Source organism: Tetrao urogallus (assembly GCF_951394365.1).
Source record: "Tetrao urogallus genome assembly, chromosome: 8".
In the NCBI taxonomy this organism is placed as follows: domain Eukaryota; kingdom Metazoa; phylum Chordata; class Aves; order Galliformes; family Phasianidae; genus Tetrao; species Tetrao urogallus.
Genome location: NC_136821.1, coordinates 22,634,486 through 22,655,660, shown reverse-complemented (window position 1 = coordinate 22,655,660; position 21,175 = coordinate 22,634,486). Strand labels below are relative to the sequence as shown.

Genomic DNA, 21,175 nt, shown 5'->3' with positions numbered 1-21,175 from the left:
AAATGTGGTTCTAAGCTAGCAGCCAGTGACAGCACTCCATCACACCAACATACAGCCACCAGCTGCATTTCCTTCCCTAGTAAAGGACTTGAAATCCTATACATGGTCAACACGCGCTGCATTCATTCACGAATCTCCCACAAATTTTACAATCTAAAATTATCTTTACGTAAAAGAGAAGCTAAATTTAGGCTCCCTAATGGGAAAATCCCTACAAAGAGTTTACTTCCTAATCTTATTCTAAACATTGCCACATTAAAGATGTATGCAAATTAAGAAATAGAACGCACATCGTCCCCAATCAAAAGCTGCCTCATATCAAGAAAACTTAAAATCTGTAAGGCTCTACTCACAGAGCCACTAACCACAACAACATCACAAACAGGGTTGCACAGCTCTTCAGAGTGCTAACAGCAAGGCAGAAGAAATGAATCCAATGACAGTACCAAAACTTTTGGAAATGCACTGAGCATCAAAAAGCAAGGAAAATACGGAGACATTAAGAAGTCATACCTAAAATTTAACTTAATTTCTCCTTGTGCCAAACCAAAATATCAAGATGCTCTAAAACAAGCAGATTTCCCCCACATAAACAAGCTCCTTACCACCTCCAACATCCAGTGCACTTCATAACTGACAACCAGAGCAAACTGCCATGGACATACCATGCCAAAATGAAGAATCAGCATCAATACTTCACGCTTAAACAGTACAACAAGAAACTGAATAATTCCATAATCATCTCTAATGGTTGTGCTGGTAACTTCATTAAGTGCCAGTAAAGGAAATGAAAAAGCTGAAAGATGAGGTCAGAGCGTGTACTTTTGGCTGCTTCCTCAGGAGACACATCAAATATGTTAATTCTGTCTGGGGAGCAGCAGACTCCTGAGGGTACCTGTTATGCAGCACCAAAAAGAAAAATGAAACTACGGTATGGTTTGTCTACACCCCAAATGAAAAGGAGGATAAGGGGACAGTTGCAAGATTAAACTGATCTTGTGAAAGCAGCCGATCTTCATCTGAAAATGTCACGTTATTGCAATTGTAAGCATAACACCACACTACAACAGCTAGTTACATTAAGAAATGTTGTTTTCATTTGTTGCCCCGTGTACCACAGCAGACACATACGTGTGTTATTCCACAGCCCTGCCAAGTGATGTCCCATGGCAGCTGACACAGGGCCAATTCATGCTTCCTTCAGAAAAGCACTTGCACTCATACACGCAAGGGCTATCCTGGAAAAGGTGAGGAAGTTGAGGTGTGCTTTCTCTGACTCAAGGCCATGGAGCAGAACGGCGGTAATTAAAAATGTAGAAACAAGAGGAAGAGAAATGAGTCCGAATGAATTAGTGTAGCTTATACACCTGCCCTTCGACCAAATATCCTTTGAAATCTCAGTAAAAAGAAAACACCTCCTCACAGTATAAATACACAGTTTATTTGTATGCATGCACACATTCACACACACACACAGAAGCTGCAGTGCCGTTCCCTGCCCACGCTGCCCTGCTGGGATGGGGAGCTGCCTGCTGCAGCCCTGCCCTTAGTTTCAGAGCAGCTCTGTGTCCCAGCACTGTCTTCACGGGGAAGAAAGCTCTGATCTGCTGGAATTTAGCTATGTGGCAAGAAAAAAATTTAAAGCTTGCACCAGAAAACATACTTTGGACAGCCAGGATCCAAGGATCTAATGAGAAAGGACCAATGCTAGTGGGGAGAATGCATCAATTCAGGTTTTTAAAGGAGTTCTATAGCTGCCAGAAAAAATAAGTTTGCAAAATGCAGAAATTATACTTTTCCATGGATTTTACATTCCGCCCTTACTGTGAACAACAAGTTATGAAAAGAGCTCTCATGGAATTAAATGTCAACCCAAAAAATTATTTTCATACAAATTAAAGCAAAGTATGATGGAAAATTGTTTCAGGACAAGAAACAAACATAAATAAATAAGTTGTGTTACAGTAAGAGAACATTTGAGGACTGTGAATAAGACTGTGCCAAGCAAAGATGGAAAGATGGGAGTGACAGAGATGAACACTACAAGTAGCAGGTGGCTTATCTCCACCTATCAGGAAATCCAGGCAGCATTTCTTGTCACGATTGTGTTAACTCAGTTCAATCTTGGGCCATGAGTAGTTGGCTGTAATTGCAGAAGAAATTTTGTCTAAAAGCATGGGAAATCACAGGTGAAAGTTGCTAAGCTTTCGCTGTGTACAGCACTAGCCATAAAAGGTGTGTCCAGTGCAATGCAGAGCATGAATTTTCCCACCAAGTGGAGTAGATAACAACATTCTGTGTGAAGTAAATCCTTTCTTTATTTATACCTCAACATGGTTTTCCGACGTTTACATTTATTCAACAAGCCAAAAAATTACTCTGACTTACTTTTCCTTTATATTTCACTTTTAGACAAACAGCAAAGCTCTGAGCACCTGGACCATAATTAAATCTATAATTCATCCAGCAGCTTGAAGACTAACACACAAACAAATTAACTCTGCCTGCCAGAAGGATTAATAATACAGGGAAGAACTTACTGCAGACTCCCAAAATAAGAACAGAAAGATTTTACAGTAAAGCTGATGTCTTTCAAACTTCACTTAGGAAGACCTTTTCCCCCAAACACCTATTTTAATGACATTGCAGACTTACACTCTAAAACTTCAGCACAATCAGAAAAATCAGCACAATCAGAAAAATCAGAGCAACTATTAACTTAGACTGAAGCACACCACCAGCTAGCACAGTCGCATTGAGCCATGCTCCAAGCAGAGCATGCCACTTTAAAAGAGCTCTTCACTGGCAAGAAGAGATGTCCCAGCTTGGCTCTGCAGCACACCTGGCCTCCCCGGTAAAACATTTGCTCCTATTCAAGGTTGAAGTCATTTGGGATCACTGTGGCAATATCAGACAGCACCCAAAATAGTGCAATTTTATACAGTCCACAACAGCACTAGGACTGAAGAGCACAGTGGTGTATTCCTCTGCCCTGTTATGCATACAGACTGAATACATTCCAGGGTTTGGCTTCTATCTAGCTGGCTCTGCCATGGCTACATGCGCTAGTAGTGCCAGGAGGACTCACAGAGCTAAATACTTGGTCAGCCTACTCTGTACCTAACAGAGATTTGGCATATGGAAAGCATAAGCAGCTCTAGCACAGCATCTCAGACCCACCACTGTCCAAGCACACACCTCTAGTGACACCTACATCAAAATTACCCAGTACAGGTTCCTCCATTCTGCAATCAGTGGCCAATTTCAGAAAACAAATCAGTAGAATTACTTTCAGAAGCAACATTCACTATAATACACGGATTGCTCTCTATGTGATCCACTGTTCTTCCCTTCCCTTCCCTTCCCTTCCCTTCCCTTCCCTTCCCTTCCCTTCCCTTCCCTTCCCTTCCCTTCCCTTCCCTTCCCTTCCCTTCCCTTCCCTTCCCTTCCCTTCCCTTCCCTTCCCTTCCCTTCCCTTCCCTTCCCTTCCCTTCAAACTTCAAAAGTCTATGGATCTTTCAGAGTGAACAAGCTTGAAATGCTTCTGGACATGAACTGGTCTGGGCCAAGACCTGGAGCAGTACAGTCTCCTCTGAGGATCTGCTCTTTTTTACAGTTTTTTATGAAGCAGAAGACCAAAGTGGTATTTCCACTGGTGCATTAGTATTTTTTAAACAGCAGCCTTTCCTCCTTATATCCTGAAGCTAGCTGCTATCACTGAGGTGTGCAGGTGCTACCTACCCTGGAAAGCTTCCTGCCTGGCTGGAGGACTTGAAAGGGGAGGCCTGCAGCTTATCTCAGGCACAGGAAGAGGTCTGCTCACTGTCACTCCTGTCTGATTACTCCCATGTTGAAGAACAAAAAGAAAGTGCAGGCCATAGCTAAGTCTGACAATTCAGATCAGAGATTTTATTAACACTCTTCAAAGGTCTCAATCTGAACACAGGAGTGAAGAAACATCAGGCATTGCCAAACCTGTATGTAATGCTGCTATTCTGGTAGAATTTCAAAACCAATTTTGTCTAACTACTACGTCAGAGGACACTCTTGCTTGAGTGAAATGTAGGCAGCAGGAGTGTAGAGCACAAGCATCGCACTGCCTGTTTCTCAGATTTCAACAAGGAGAAAGCACACAGAGCAACTCAGAGGAGATACAAATGGCCAAAGGAACCCCCAGAAGATGAGGAGCCTCATTCTGCATGACACAGCCCTTCACTCAGGCTGCCTCCCCAGCAGCCCAGCCCAGAGCTCTGCACCAGGAGCAGAACTGTGCCCACAGCAGCAGGCAGCCAGGGAGCCAGGATCCTCACACAGCCTCTGAGCTGGGTCCCAAGTCCAAAGATTTTTCTGATTGTTATATACAGCATAGGAATGTGCGAGGACAGGTGGATTTTGGCTTGTGATATCATATCTAGGCTAGGAAAGATTCATCTGCCACAGTCTCCAGGAAAAAAAAGAAAAAAGAAAACAAACAAACAAACAAAAAAAAACAAAAAAAAACCCAAACCAATATACACACATAGAACAATACCTTTTTTCTTCAGCATTTTAATACCTTCATTAAGAATCTACTAAGGGCAGCTTTACAGAGTCAGGTTATGTACAGCCCCAGTGCTGCATCATGGTAGCACAGAAAAGCTCAAAGCATCCTCCAGGTGCTTCTTACAACACCAGGTCCTCTTTTCCACCTTCTTTAAAACACTGCATAGAACGCAATGTCAGACCAAATTCTGCAAATCATTGTTCATGACATTTCAAGCAACACATACAACAATCACACAAACAGCAAATGTGTAATTCATTCACAATTCCTTCTACCCAGATGAGAATTATCGATGTCAAGCTGCAGGCCTATTCTTATAGCGCTTTGTTGCTTTATAAAAAGAAAATCAGATGACAAAAAGTTTATGCAATTAATGCAATTCCCATCTCCACTTTCTCCACCTCTGCCCCCATTTTCACTAATTTTTAATAAGGCACACCCACTTTATGGGAACTTCACCCAGCATGCCCTTCATATCTAGAGGAACCATGCACTGCTCAGCCCCCAACAGTTGTTCAGTATCAACAACTTCTACCATTAGCTTGCGTTCTGGCTGATAAGAAATTATTTCATTTCTGCTATTCCCAAGACAAAAAAAAGCATAATGCTACTCTGTACTCTTTATATGAAAAATAGTCAGTTGAAATACTTGGGGAAAAACAATATTCTTTCATAGTATTTGAAAAGTAATTGATCTCTCCACATATTGATCTATTTAAGGTTAGGTGCTGTATATTATCAAATGAATTACTGCACTCTTACTGTCCTGCTTTTGTAATGTCCCTTTTACTTAGTAACTCTTTCCTTATTCAAGTAACTGGAGTTGCAGTCTGTTGGCTCATGAAGTTAAGTATGCCAGCTGTGACTACAGCTTTCTGATACTTCATAGAAATAAACAAAAGCAAATCAAAATTGGAAAAGGGGCAACAAGGTTGCTATTTCAACTATTCCTAACTATGGGCATCCCAGCATTCAATGCTAGAAGAGAAAGACCTGTGGAGCTCAGCACTACATGATCATATAAAATCTGTATGGATCTTACTTTTCTACAAAGGATCTGCTGCAGGCAAGCAAACACATCTGCAGCCACAGGCTGCTCTGCGAACAGGTCAACCACACGAAGATCACCCTCTCACATGTGATTACTGTTTAATCATGCTTGTAGAACTTTAGTTGGTACACTATTTCCCTCTTTTGGCATAAGAAGTCTGTTTAATCAGTCAGACTATGCTTAATATGCAGGAGGTCGCATCGGGTAGCTTAGATCATTTAAATTTGCTTCCATGGGAATACAGTGTTTGTTACAGCACTCATTACAAGTAGATTTTAGTCTCTTAAGAATTCTCTTTGCTTTTGCTTTATAGACTAGAAATTAGACTGAATTTTACTTCCTTCCCAAGATGCTGAAGTTCAAAACTGAACACAGAACTGTTTAGGTGGCCTTTGGTATAGTGAGTTTGGCTCCAGGGGCCCTTAGGTGCCTGTTGAGAGAGGTGCTGCTACAGCTGGGATGCCACACTATAGACCCTAACATCCCCACAGTTGGCCCAAATATACCCCAGGTTACTCGAGAAGAAGTTAGGCTGAGCACAATGTGTAACAACTGCACCACGGCACGCAATGCCAAACCACCATCCCCACACCAGGCCTGCAGTGCACTCAGTCTAGTCTGGTGCTGAGGCCCAAGGAGGATAAAAGCCAGCTAAAGCACGAGCCCAGCCTGGGCAGGCACTGCTCAGCAGCCAACTCCTTTGTTTGTTACCAGAGGTGCATGTGCATGGGGAGGAATCTAGCTGCCCATTGTCTGCTACAAAAGCTGCTGCTTCTCAGCAAGAACCGTCATCAGCTGAACAGATCGCCTATTGCGTAGTTATAATCCATTGTAATGCCTATTTTTTTTCCCAAACTCACTCTGCACAAAACATTTACAAGTTAAATGCTTCACTTAAACTGAACACAAAAAATAGCTTTCTGCTGCTAGCTCTCCCTACAAGAGAAAAGAAAAACAAAATGTTTCTGTTTGCTGTTTGTTTTCCATTTGCCCCACGAATCTGACCTGCTGATGCTCTACTCACTTACCTGGTCTTCAGTACTTTCTGTCTAGGATTGAAATGCAAGCACTAACCCAAGTTAACACCTAAACTGCCGGGCTGCAGCTCCAAGCTCAAAGAACTACTATGGCATGAATGAGATCCCACTGCCTTCCGCAGCACCATGTGCTGCCAACCAACAAGTGTGGCAAGGGTGTGGAGCACAGCTACCTTTGCTCAAGCTATGCTAATCAAGTCAGGCCTCTTCTGCACTAAATGCACACCTTAATCTGCTTACTGATTCCCAGTCCCTCCACTGGAGCAACAGAGGTTTCTGGCATGGGAAGAAACCACCTCCAAGACAATAGCGTTGTGGATCCTTGAGGCTGGCCTTTAGCTTTACTGTCTGCTCTTTGCCTTTCTTGGCTACTTTCCCAGTGTCTGCACCCTTCTGCATGCCTCAGAGAGGAACTACTGAAGTTTATAGCAGCATTAACTCATCAGCTGGAAACCTGCCAGGCTGCTTACAGTTTCACTACAATCTTCTGAGCCCTGACTCCTGAGGGTGCTTAGAGACACAATCCACTGCAAATTCTTGGTCAGTTTTCTGATGCACTTGATCTATTTGTTATACATGTGCACAGATGCATTAGGGCTTGCCTACCTACTGTTAATTGCTTAGAAGGGAAAAAAATGTCCCTTGCTCTTGTTTATCTGTGTTAGAGGTACTTATGTGCCTGTGAACAAAGCCAAAGAATCCAAGCACACAGTACAAGGCATAGCCAAAATTAAGATCTGCTGTACAACAGCACTGTTAGCTTCTCATAGGGGTAATACACCTCTGGAGAACGCACAACACATGCCTAATTTACTTCCAGTTATCAGCAGAATCTAACAACTTTGTGCAAGGAAAACAGGATCGAGCCAAAAATAAAAATGAAGTGAAAAAAAAAAAAAAACCACAAAAAACACACACCAATGATTGTTTTTGTTTTTTAATTGACAACAGGACTAAAACCGTGTACTGCCAGTGACCGCTCAAATAATCAATGTTATTTCTGTTACTTGAAATATTTTCACTGGGTGATTATACTAAAAAACCCCATTATTAAAATAGAGTTTTTAAATAAGGGAAAAATCACTTCCCGAGGAGCCTTCCTTTAATCCTTTAATATCATTATTTGAATCTAGTAACACAGACTGCTTGGTGGAACTAGTCCTCAAGCGGTCACCTAGTCCACTTCCTGCTTCGACACAGGATCACTTATAGTCAACCAGCTCCTGACAGTAACTTGTTCTAACTTGCATTCTTAAAAAACTATGATGGTACATAACCACCGTCTCCTTACACATACTGCTGTCTTTACAGCTCAGAACTCCAAACATCTATCCTAGATCTTATGGAAATTTAATTTGCTCTCCATAACCACCTGACAAGACTAGCAGTAACTGTCATATTTTCTTGGCAGAACTTTCTTCTAAATCCAAATATTATTCTTTCTTTCCTCTGATCTGTATTCTTTCCAGTTAGCCTGTATCACTTTGCAGTGTAGCACTTAGAAGTGGATAAGGTACTCCAGCTGGCCTTTACTAGTGCTGTACTGAATGGAATGACTTTATATACCATGTCTCCAATGCTTTAATATATCCCCCTACTATGACTGCTTTTCTATTTATTTCTGTTCTCTGGCCTTGTATTGTACATCCTTGGAAGACATACAATGCTCAGACCTGCTACACCTTTTCTGAAGAAGTACTCCTTACCCAGTCTTTCTGCCCATGGATTGTGAAAGCTCACTATGCCTAGACAAAGGGCTGTTCCTTGCAATTCTCATTATTAAATTACATGCAGTAGCACATAATTTAAGGTCACTTTGAATTCAAATATGCTAGTTCTGTCCTCCAGTATGCCTATAATCTTTTTTTGTTAACTTGCAATGTAATATTTATATGCTCTAGTCCTGTACCCAGGTCAATAATGACCACATAGAATATCCCAGGTTGGAAGGGACCCATAAGGATCATTGAGTCCAACTACTGGCTCCAGACAGGTCTCACAAATTTCATTTGGCCAAACACTAAGTTGAACTCACAATTCATTAAAGCACTGTATATTATATATTCAACTTTAACCATTGTAATAGTCTAACATTGAAGATCATAGAATCATTAAGGTTGGAAAAGACCACTAAGATCGCCTAGTCCAATCTTCAATCCATCGCCACCATGCCCGCTAAACCATGTCCCTCAGTGCCACATCTACACATTTTTTGGACATCTCCATCAATAACTAATTAAAAATAATAATAATAATCATGATTTATTGCAGGATGGTCTTCCACAGACCCTCCCTAAAAATTCTCCCAGCCTGAAAGTGAGCTACTGCTATCTCAGATCTCAGCGGCATTTCATCAAGGCAATCTCTCCCCTTTCCTGTTTCTGAAAGTGATGCTTACATCAGTCAAGTAAATCTTCATCTGAGTTCCTAAAAGATCCTGTTTTACAGTAAGCGCTATAAAATTAACAAGTGTTCCAACCACTGCTCTGAACTTGATAATACTACAGGGCATTCTGTGCAGGAGTACACCGTAGAAAATTAATCCAAATTAACACAAGCAGGTTAGGACACGTTTATCACTTGTGGTTACTGGCTCAAAGCTGCACCAATTTAAAGCCACAGCATAGTTCTTGGCTAGTTTAATGGAATGGATGCTCCTGTCCTAGGTGGCAGCTGAATATCCTTACTCCTGCCTACTTAGCCCTTAACTCAGAAACAAGCTCAAGGTGTTTTCCAAGATGCCTATACTATTTGTTTCAGAACGTTCCACATACATGCAAATCCTAGTTACATGAGGTGCAGGAAACCTCCACAGATCAATTTTACATGAAACAGTCGACCCATTTTAAATAAAAGGTTTAATATCATTTAGCTGATTATCTTCTATTTTCACTTTGTTAATTTGAGTTAAAATTAGGTATCCCAAGGCTATAAAAGTAAAGATAAGTCAAAGAAGTGTAACTGACACACACAGACAAATAGATCTGATAGAGAAGTGATCAGTGTGCTTGGACTGGCACATACTCTACTCATTACAAACTAAATGACAGGCTGGCAGCGGTCAGCAACGCACAGTGTGAAAACATATATATATATATGTTTATGGCATATTTTAATTAGTTTTATGACAGAGTCTGAAAAGGGCTTTTTTCAGCTACACAAATGGATATTTGAAAAGCAGATTTGTCTTTCAGTCTAAGGACACATTGTGGTTTTTACAATTTTTATGCTGCAGCGGAAATGCTAAGTCATGGCTTGAAGCAGTGATTGAGCACCTGTTGGGAGGGCAGGGCCAACCCAGGGGAGGTCAGGTGCACTGAGTGACTGAAAGGGGTGAAGCCAGGATCCACCCCTTCCCAGAGCTCATTTAAGGGTTGGCACTGGAGGCAAGGGTATCTTGCTGGAGATCCCTATGCTCTTGAGGCCTTCTGAAGGTAAGCTGCTTCTTTCCTTTATTTCTGTGCCTATGACTATTGCATTTGGGCAAGTCTTCACTTGCTGCAGCCTAGGATATTGCTGCTCTTCTGTTATTGCTGTGCTTTCTGTTGTGTTACATGTGCTTAAAGATCTGTTTAAATAGACTGGTCAGTCTTGGGTTCTTCTGTTGTTTCCAGACAAAACTAGAAATAATGAGGGCTAGTCCTATAACACCAGTGGCTAAGTGAAAAGTGTTTGAACCATTTCTGCAATTCCAGAATAGACAGCCAAGATTTGTTTTCTTGTTTCTTTTGAGAGTACTGCTAATGAAAACTGGTGAAAGATTTATTAGACCTTTTAACTAACATACAGATGTTTAAGAGTGTGTATGACAGAGCTGTGGACACTGCTTACACAAGGGCCCAAGCTGCAAATATGAAGGTATAAGAACTTATTCCTGTGAGTGGATATGATAACTTGTACTGCAAAACCCCCTCTTAACTATTCCACTCATATTACTTGTGTGAGAAATTCACTGTGTGGTGGTTTGGGGGAGGAGAAAAAAGGAAAAAAACAAGTGAGGACCAAAAACCCACCCATGGTTTTGCACTTGAATGAGGTCAAAGCTAATATGGGCTGGAATAAACCACAAACTTGAGGCAATTTGAGTTAGCGGATCTGTCATCCACTCTCAACTGGAAAGAAAGTAATTTAAATATTCTATTCTGGAGTTGCACAATCTTCCACTGTTGTGTCTTTTTTTTAATAAAAGCATGTTAAATAACAGCATGCCCCAGCAAAACTTAACACTTCAATGTTTTACCAAAATGCTTTTCTACACTTCTATCACCCCCACTCCTTAGACAGCTTGACTGACTACTAGCAAACAAGGTGACAGCCACTCTGCACATATAAAGATAGCAGAATAAGGTTGTTACTACAAATGGGCTACAAAGCACAGACTTCTGATTGCTGTGTTACGTTATACTGCTTCTTGTAACCCTGACCTAGACTAGATCCTTCTTGTAGGGAAGAGCGTGGAAGAAACTGCTCAGTAGAAATAACTCTAAATAAATCAAGGTTATCATTAGATAAACATACCTTTAAATTATGGTGAGCCACTGATTTATGTTCTGAGATTAACAACAAAGGAACAGAGCTGGACAATACTAGAAAACAGTACTTGAATAGCTGGAGAGCTACTTCAAACATGTTCTTGCAGGATTTCTGAACCCTCTTAATTGTGTTTTTGTAATTGCAACTGCAAAATTCTGTACAGGAAATGAAGTGTTAGAAATAATTGTGTGGGTTTGTGTTTTCAGTACCATTCTGCAAACCTCAGCTTTCTTTCCCTGTAGAATGGATTTATTATACTTGGTAGTGAACAAGTGCCAGGGCAAGAAAAGTCAGAATACAAAGTAAAATGTGGCTGTTAGAAGGCACATTATCTTGTCAGGTTTGGGTACTGTTGTGTTGTGTGTTTTTGTTTTTTTTTTTTTTTTTTTTTTTTTTTTAGTTTTGCTCATTCAACTTGAGCATGGGCACTTCTGCATGTATTCCTAATATACACCCACCTTAATCAACAGCTCCTTCTGTACTGAACTATTTAGTGTTCACAGTTGTAGTTTCTACTGCAGAGGTGTAAACAAGCCAAACTTGTTTTTTAAAATGAAATTTTAATGTTTAGCAATAGGAAGGCATTTACCCAATAAGGAATGAACAGAATAAATGAAAACTGGGGAGGTTGCCAGTGAAGAAAAAGTCAGAAGCTTGATTGAAAAAATGCCACAACAGTACATGTGAAGACTTAGGCACCATTTGTACTGCTGTATTTGACTGCTTTCAGGATATTCTTCCTCCTACTGATTTCTAAAAGGTAGCAAAATGAAGGCCTGTCTTTCTCAAAGGAGAGATGGAAACTTACTACATTTGAGAGACAAGGGAATGGATTGACTTATTCATATCCTGGTGTGTTTGACAAAATGCTTCACGTGAACAACGCCTACTCTGAAGAGAGGGAGGAAAAATCCAGCAGAGTTCATTTGAGTCATCTATTTAAGCCATTTAAGCAAATGTGGATGGTTTTTTCTTTTTTTTTTTCTTTTTTTTTTTTTCCCCCCTGTGGGTAGCACTAGCAGATGAGCTTCCTTCACTTGCTGACCGGAGTTGCCACCTCCAAGGCACAACTGGAGCAAACCACAGCTGTGCAGTAACATCTTCAACAGGCATGACTGTTTGCAGAGTAAACATTTGCCTACAACCTTACTGTAGATAGAGAATGTTAACAAAAAGGACAGATTCTAGCAGCTTATCTGCAGCACCTTCCTCACTAGCACATGGCTGTGGAAGGGTGCTCCATCCAGAGCAACCTCTGCACACAAAGGAGCCTGCACCACCAGCACAATCATTCACTGCTTCTCATTGCTTCAGACAGCACAATTGAAAGAGCTTAAATTGCTACTCTGAAGAATACCTGCACTATATTGCTTTAAATACATACTGCAGTGCTTCCTCACTGATGCTGTAATAACCACAGTAAGACAGTTACAAACATCTGGATTCATGGGTCCATAACTAAACCAGAGAAAGCATCTGTCTAGGTTTTGCAGGGCATTTTTCGTTGTCATACACCAGATTGTGGGTTTAGTTGTCAAAACTGTACAGCACAGAATTGGCCCAATGTGTAGCTGTAATGAAAGGGACAAACACAGTCCTCTGGAAGCATGAGAATCTTACACTAAAAGAAAAGCCCTATGTGTTATCTTCCCATTGTGCTTAGTGCATGTACTTTGCAGTGTTATTTTAAAATCAGGAGTTTTAAAATGAGCCTCTCATAAATTATCAATGTGCCTGCCAGCTTAGAAGAAGGCACAAACAGCAAAATCATCACTACTACCTTCTGTAGCACAGCTCAAAAAAAATCACATTAGTATCTATTAGCGTACAAGATCTGCTAATAGAGATAGTAATCTCTATTAAGAAAAATCTTCTCAGTGGCCTGATCAGGTTTAGGTTCAGATCCTCACTAGCAAGAGGACAAGACAGAGCAAGGGAGCCTTTGGGGTGATCCAAAAATCTCTCTCGATAAGAAATCCTATTTCCCAGCAGCATGAAGGAGAAAAGCTGCCTCTGACTGGGGCTATAAGACATGTGGCTTTGTCTGGCCTTTATAGGCACTTGTTTTCAGATGTCTGATCTCTAATTTAACAAAGAAAAGTGATTAAGTCCAACTGACAGACTAGACCATAAAATGTTCCAATTCTCACACTTGCATGGGAAAGACACACTATCTTATCTCACTCCTTTCTAAACCACATGAATTAACCTCTCAGTGGATACACTCATTTCAGTATTTGCTTTCATATCCTCCAAAGTTTTCAGCAAACTGAATTTGTTGTAAAACTGAATGTAAACTACAAAGTACACTGGCATGGGTGTTACTAAGTTTTTTAGTATTGGATTGAACTTCAAAACTTTCTCATCAAGCTCAGTAACGATTAAATTTGGAGTAGAAAGGAGAAGGGTCAAGGAAAGGCAATGAGATGCATCTTGTTGCTATTGTGGATTATCAGAGCAGCCAGAAGCAACTAATAGTAACTGCTCTAAATCATGGTACACATGGGCACAAGGGCTCCCTTGTCAGCCCTAAAAGCCAGGAAGCACCTGGAGGGTGGGAGCCCTGCTGTGCCCTGCAGCCTCCAAGATGCCCAGGTCAGCACTGCAGTCTCAGATCTAACCTCAGCTCTGGCATGCTGACCTCTGCTCTGAACAGTTTCTCACCATGAGCTGAGAACAGCCATTCCAGATATGTCAAACCTATTTAAGAGCATTTCTGCAGCACAGATTTAACATGCATTATGTGCAAAACCTTTTGCAGCATTTTTCTGAGAATGTACAACAGTGGGTTTTGGCACACTTCCGTACCTTGAAGCCTGTAAAAGCACTTGGCCATGGTTTGAAATTGAGCTGCCTAGGAGCAATAGGGCCAAGACCTTTTTAGCTGTGCTTTATGCTATTAAAAGCACAAAAGAAATTAAATACAGCACACTGCATCAAGTAGTAGAGCTTTGAGTTAAGCCAGCAAAAGCAAGAAAAAACAGGATCGGACACCTGTGTCCTCAGCCTGCTTATGTGCCCTGGTGTTACAGCTGGACAGTAACTGACTCATTTCAAGCCCTTCTATGAGATGGGAGAAAACACGAGGTGAAAGCAGTACTCAATTTCTTTCCTGTCATCTTTAGCGGTTTAAGATCAAACCTAATTTCATTGTTTTTGATGCTCTGTCTTTCTTGGAAATCATACCGTAACACAAAAGAATGTAGGATATTAAAGTACACAGCTAACAGCATTAAGGTTTTTTTGGGGTGGTATCCTCAAGGATGCAGTCTGTGTTGTATTTGTGAGTGGTTAAACAATGTGAGTTTTCTAATGTTTCATTGCCCAATTAACCAAACAGAATCATAAAGTATACCATAGAGATAAGCAAGCAAAGAACCCTGCTTTTTTGGACACTTTTAACGTGCCTGCCATTCTGCTGCCCCAGTGCCTAAAATAGAACTTAATGTGTAGCCCAGGCCTCCTCAGCACACCCAAGAACGGGGCTCTCCTGGGGCTCAGGCATTTTTATAAAACAGCAGTTAGAAGTAATAGCTGTGAGTGTGGGAAATCTCACTGCTGAGGAAACCTACACATCTTTTGAGCAACAATCACAGCACAGCCAGTTAGTGTCATTTTTAAGCTACTAAATCAACCTCAGGCCCTTCTGGTGTTAGGGAGCAACTCACTGGCAGATGAGAAGCAGCAGCACTTATCACAGCACAGGAGAGTGTATCCCATTAAATTAGCACATACTGCTTGCATGTGCACCATTGTAATTTTAAAAATGCTGGGTTTTCTTAGTTACATAAGTGGGCAACCAGAAGGACTGTTATCTGAGAGCATCAGCTGCATGGCTGTGAACCCTGCAACTGATAAGGGACAGCTCCAGGACTGGGGGAGATACAACCTGGCATGAAGAAATCTCTTTGGGAGATCTTAAGACACAAGCGGCTTGTCATTTTTAAAGTACACACGAATAGGTCCAAGTTCTGCAGGCTTTTAAATGCATTGTTGTTTTACATTTTATTTACTTTTACATATACAATAAATGTATTCAGTAACATGAGCAACTCTGCTGCTTGTAAATCAGTGAAGTGCAGATGCCTGTTGTATCAGTTTGTTGCCTAATCTGTGCTACTGTACCTTATACGAAAGCATGTTACAAGCCCAAGCCTTCTGCTTCAGCTGCATTTACCTCCCTATGCCAGAAAGGCTCCTTCTGAAAAGGAACTTGCAGTGTTGTGGTAACCTTTTTAGGCAATCAAACTGCTCATTCTGAACACCCAGAACTTCTGTTAAAGATGTCAATGCCTCTTTCTAATTTTTTTTATACTTGCAGGAGGTAAAAATACAATCATCATACTGTTGCTTTTGATTAAAGGATGAATTCCTCTACAAAAATGCCTATAGGAAATGAAGCACTGACACTGTCAAAAATAATCATTCTCCCTTGCACTCCATGGGAGAGAAGCTTGAATAATTTTAGAGACTTTAGGGGGTGGAGGTTCATAATTTTCAATGGTGTTTCTGGGTATCTGGGTACAGCTCACAAGGACTCACTGCAGTGCTCTTGTGCTAATACCAGAGGAGCATGCTTTCCCAAGGAGCTGAAGATCAGATGTTACTGGAGAGCATGAGGGGGGTGGTGGATTCTCTTTGTGAAAGCCATGCTGCAGCTTGCTGTACCTGAAACTGCTCCAGTGATGTTTTCACTGTTTATCTATAAGGCAAGGCATTAGTGTTTTATTTCCTTCAGAAACTCTCTCTCCTACCGTGCCCCATTTGGGGGGTTTAAGCCTAGAATACACGACACACATAGAACTAGATTCCAGTAACAGGATAGCTATTAAACAGTTTATGAACTAAAATCAAAGCAGACCATTTTCTCTCTGTCTACAGATCTTGCACCTGTGAAGAGGGAGAGCCATCAACCTCGCAGGCAGACATATCAGACAGCCAGAGGCAATCCACAGCACTGCTCTCAAGGTGAGACACCTTTACCACAGATTCAGTAAACACAGCTCGGTAAGTCCCTGCCTCTGCAGGCCTATTAAGATAATGAGAACAACTCGCATCTTACCAAATTCACAAGACCTGTGCCAATCTTTCAAACTATTCCAAATGCCCAACAGTTCTCACCCAGAACCAGAAAGCACTTCCAGCATTTTTTTTGTGTCCACGGCTTACTGTTACACATGAGCCGTTAATCTGAAGAAATCTTACAGTCAGAAAGCATGCTGAGATGCATCAAATGAAACAACACTATTTATATGCTGTTTTAGTGCAAGTCTGATTGCTGGATGCTCACAGCTAATGAGAATTTTATGTATCTTTTAAACAAAAGTAAAACATGTTAAAGATTTAAAGAAATTAGCCAGCTATGTTACTATTTAACTTTCCTACAGATCAGTGTTCCAGTTACCTTTCCTTTATTTAAGATTGTATCACCCAGCGTTCCAAGATTATAAATTCATTTCTTAAAAACCAACAGAAGTGTTTCTCAGGTTGGGAACCTCTTTGAAAACATTCTTTACCAAGGGACTGCAGCTCTGACTGACAGGCACATAAACGTGAAGGCAACACTTCTTATCTAACTGTTAAGCAACACTCTAAGAGAAAGCATATAAAAATCACATTCGGTTCTTTACTTTTGCTTCAGAACCAAGCAATGGCTCTAAACTGTCACTCAAAAGACAGTTCAACCTACATGCAAACATCACGTTGCAAGCGTCAGTGTATTTTGAAGTTCACATAATCAACGTTTCACAAAGGCAGTGACCAACTACATAAAACAAACTGCATACATTTCTCTATGTACATCAACCACTAATGACTACCCCTAGAGCATGCAGACAAAATATCAAGCGTTCCCTTTGCTTGTTCAACCCGCTGCACACGATTGTTGTCTAATAGTCACCAGCTGTAAACATGAACTTTCCCATTTATTAGCCTGAGCACGTTAATCTCCTACCACTGTCCACGATTTAAGAAGCTGTTACATACCTGCAGTTAGGAGGAGGATCAAGAGTTATTTCAGCTAGCTCCTTCTGGATTCTGTTGGTGAAACGAGAACAGACACAAAGCATTTGAGATAGTCTATAGAATAAATCAGGGAATTACACTGCCCTCTACCACCATGCAGTTAAATGCAAGATTGGCTTTGCCTTCAGTAATGCTAACATGGCTGCTTCCTCTTTGTTCTCAGAGGTATAACCCAAATCCCACAGCTGAGAAACTTTGCAGCTTTTTTTCCTGCTCGATCCTGTGTATAAACAGAACACTCACAGCCGAGTTCGGTAGGAATCTCCCACAAGTACCCAGAACAGCAACTCTTTTTCATATCCGAGCACATCTTGCCGGAGAGATTTTCTTTTCAAGCTAATATGCAAATGAGCCGGGGGGAGGGAGGCCGTACAAGCACATTTGACAATGACTTTAAACCAGCGCTACAGAGCTGTGATCGAGGCTGAAGAAGCGAGCCGTGCTGTCAGCAAATGTATTCTTTTGGCAATATTCTACCTCCTGCTTTGCAGGGTGTTTAAAAAGTAGGTTTGCAGATCTGCCTGGCTGCCTCTGACACTGGAATCATCTCTGCATCAACTTTGCTCCTCTCAACACCTTCTGCTGCCTTTCCTCCCCCAGCTTTACCAGAGCTGTATTTACATGATAAAAAGCAACATAATAACCTGAAATAATCTTTAGCTTAGATTGACATTGTAACAACCACTCCCAAGATGTTACAGTCCAGAAAAGCAACACTGAAAACTTCGTGTTAATCTTACCATTTATCCATGTCCATAGGAGGTGTAACTTTAAAAGATTCAAGGCAATTTCCTCTATAAAATGTCAAAACAAAAAAACCTCCACAAGAAAACCCATGCAAGCAAGACTGCTTTTCCACGTGTACAGCAAGTGTTAAAGTATGAACTAACAGCGACTGCCCTGAAAGCCCTTGCACCATTTCCATTAAGTCCAACCACGCTACTGAACCACTGGAGATGTACGGAACTGGACTCGCAATGATTAACCAAAATAAAGCTAAGTGGAGAAAACTCAGTTGTGAGCCTCTACGTGATGCACCTCAGGCATTTAAAAAAAAAAAAAAAAAAAAAAAAAAAAGAGAAAGAAAGAAAAGCCCAAAATCTAGCAATAAATTACAAAGTCCACAGTGTTTCCAGAACTTTTCCTTCTGCAGCCAACTCCTCTTCCAAAGGGTTTCTTTAACAAACTCAAAAGTCATCAGTCACCCTGTCACATTCTGCAGTAATTCTAAGACATTGCAAAATGTATTTACTGAGTTTAAGTACAGTGCAAAATTACTAAAAACATTCCTCAAAGTTTGAGCTACTGTATTTGGGCTGGATCAGCAAAACTGAAAGCTACTGTGGCTATTGCACAGCTCCTCTTGCTATAGCGTATTTGTAAATGTTTGTAAAGAAAGGGAACTCCAGGGAAAAGCCAGAAAGTTGTGTTTCATCTCAGAAGGCAACTGGGATTGAGGGAATTAAAGTTTGCTTTATTTCACACAGCTGAACTTACAGAAAATAATTAGTACACGTCTCGAGAGCTGGACTGCCAGTAACCTTGTGTGTAAATAAAAATGCAGCAGATAAAGCCTGACAAGGTTTCTTGAGATTTTGATACTTAGAGGCTACACCTGAAGAACCTTATGGTTGGAATCCACAGATCCTGTGAGAGAAGATTTGCCTGACTTTCTCCAGAAAGCACTGCAGGACAGAACTGGGACTTTAAGGTGCACGAGGCTCTTCTGCAATCATAAGGCCTGCAAAAGCCATGGGGCTTGTGTGACTTCTGTAATTAAAGAGCACTGCTTGACATCACCCTACAGCCTGCATTGAAATACACCAGGAAGATCCACCCTACACGAACAAGGGACATAAACCTGTCTCAGCAAACCAGACACCTGAAGCTGACGCTTTCTCGCTCATTTCTACAAACATGAGAGGCACGCAGGTGCCCCCTGACCGGCCTGTGAGTTACCAAGTTCTCCAACAACTCGGAAGAAACATGGCCAGCCTGTGTATTACTGTCCCAGAGGACTTGAACTCATGAAGGTCCTTCCCAGCAGACTTGCATGCTACAGAAGTTTGTACTGTACTATTTCTCATGTGGCTTTAAAGCAATCTCTCTGCCTTTGGAAGTGCAGTGCAACACTGCGAGTCCATACACCGTGCAAAACCGCTACAGGACGCTGGATGCCACAAGTACCTTTTAGCACTAGTAGATAGCTTAGCAGTAGTTTTGCTGGAGAGTTTGGTGTTCTTCTTCTGTTGGGTGGCAGAGGGTTTCCTTTCCTCCTGCTCCTCAGGTTCAGGTGCTGGGGGATCCCTCTGGTCGGCATCTGAGCTGCCGCTGCTGGTACTGGGGCTCTCATCGTCTGACCTCTGCCTGTCACTGGACATCGTGGGGAACTTGTAGGGAAGGAGGAGAAGAGGCAGTTACTACAGCACGCAGGTCACCCCCTCACCGTCCGGAGCTCTGAAGAATACTTTGGTTGATGACAACTCTATTTCATGGACAAACCCACCAGGATCCTCTTCTTTGTCTCATCCGCCGGGGCTGCAACTTGACAGCTACACCACAACATTCACACTTTGGAAAACACCGGCATTTCCCATTTTTAAACCCACTTGCATTTTTGTCATGCTTCAAACAATATGCCAATTGTCGGCTTGGTTCTGAGGCACAGACAGATTGAGCAGGGCACTTAAGAAACGCGCATTAATAACTTATGACACATTGTAAATAACAGACCTCCCCGGGAATGTTTTTTAAGGAGTCACCGATACCCTGTAAATATTTACACTGGAACGGAGCATTTTATTGGGTCCAAACGCCAGATCCCCCCTCAATCCCTCTCTCGGAGGAGCTCCATTGCCAATGAGACTCGGGCAGCTCTCAGACCGAAGCGTACACTTGCTCTGTGCATTTAAAGGGCTGGGCAGTGGGGGGGAGGGGGGGCAAGAGGGAGAACGCGGGTTGTTTTTTTTAAAGGAAAACCCCCGCGGAACCCGCAGAAGATGCGTCGGGAGCAACTCGGGAAGCGGCAGCCCCACTGCCCGCCGGCAGAGCCGCATTGGGCCCCCGCAGGGCCGCCGGGGGGGAGGCAGCCCGCCGCCGCCCGCACCTTCCGCGTTGCCCTCTCGGCCTCCCCCCCCGCTCCGACATGGTGGCGGCGGGGGGAGGGGGCTGCCCGGCGGTCGGGAGCCGCTGCGGGGCCGGGGGCGGCCGCGCTTTGTGGGGAGAGCCCGGCGCGGCGCGGCAGGCGGCGGCTCGGCCGGCCCCGCTCGGCTCGGCTCGGCCCCGCTCGGCGCCGCGCGTGTGTGCACCAAGTGAGGCGTGAACTCGGCCGGCCCCGCGCCCCCGGCCGCCGGCAGGCAGCGAGCGCCGAAAACAAGAACAAAGCTCCTCGGCGGCCCCCCCGCTCCTCCCCGCCTCCCCCCACCGCGCTCGCCCAGCCGCCGCCGCCGCCGCAGCCGCCTCGCCCGCCTCTCGCTTACCTTCGCCGGCGTCCTGTCCCGCTGCTGGGTCGGAGGGGCGGGATGGCGGGGGGCCGGGCCGGGCCCGCGGCGCCCGAGGAGGGGACGGAGGCGGCCGGGGGGCTCTACGGCGGCGGCGGCGGCTCTGTGGCCGGGCGGTGTGGAACATTGAGAGCCGGAGCAGGGGGGGACGGGGGGAGGCGCGGTGCGGCCCCGCGGCCGGCGGGTGGCGCTGGCGGGCCCCGCTCTGCGGCGCGGGCTCCCGCGGCGGGCCGGGGGGCCGGGGCGGGGGGCGGCGGGCGCGCGCCGCCGGGGGCGGGGGAGAAGATGGGGGGGGGGGGGGGGGGGGGGACAGACGGCCCCCGCCCGCCGCCTCTCTGCCGGCCCGCTGTCGGCGGGGCTGCCGAGAGCGGGGGAGGGGAGAGCAGAGGGGGCGCTCGCTCCCGCCTGGCGGCCAGCAGAGCGCGCCCCCCTCCGGGCTGGGGTGCGCGCAGGCGCTCTCCCGCCGCGGCCGAGGGCGCGCGTGCTC

General features: G+C 43.6%; 1 protein-coding gene across 2 annotated transcripts in view; it reads right to left on the bottom strand.

Annotated features, from left to right (window-relative positions):
• The window catches only part of UBE2E3 (ubiquitin conjugating enzyme E2 E3), a gene marked incomplete at both ends in the record, with an annotated part of 54,257 nt that extends 33,442 nt beyond the window's left edge, over positions 1-20,815 (bottom strand). Inside the window, 3 exons of one of the 2 annotated variants that reach the window (XM_079538794.1) lie at positions 17,150-17,200; positions 19,376-19,578; positions 20,668-20,815. In XM_079538794.1, coding sequence (XP_079394920.1) covers positions 17,150-17,200; positions 19,376-19,569 — 245 coding nt within the window. Of the gene's footprint in view, positions 1-17,149; positions 17,201-19,375; positions 19,579-19,956; positions 20,245-20,667 lie in introns of those variants that run through there. The other variant, XM_079538793.1, reaches the window with a different exon arrangement.
• Between the last annotated feature and the right edge of the window lie 360 nt (positions 20,816-21,175).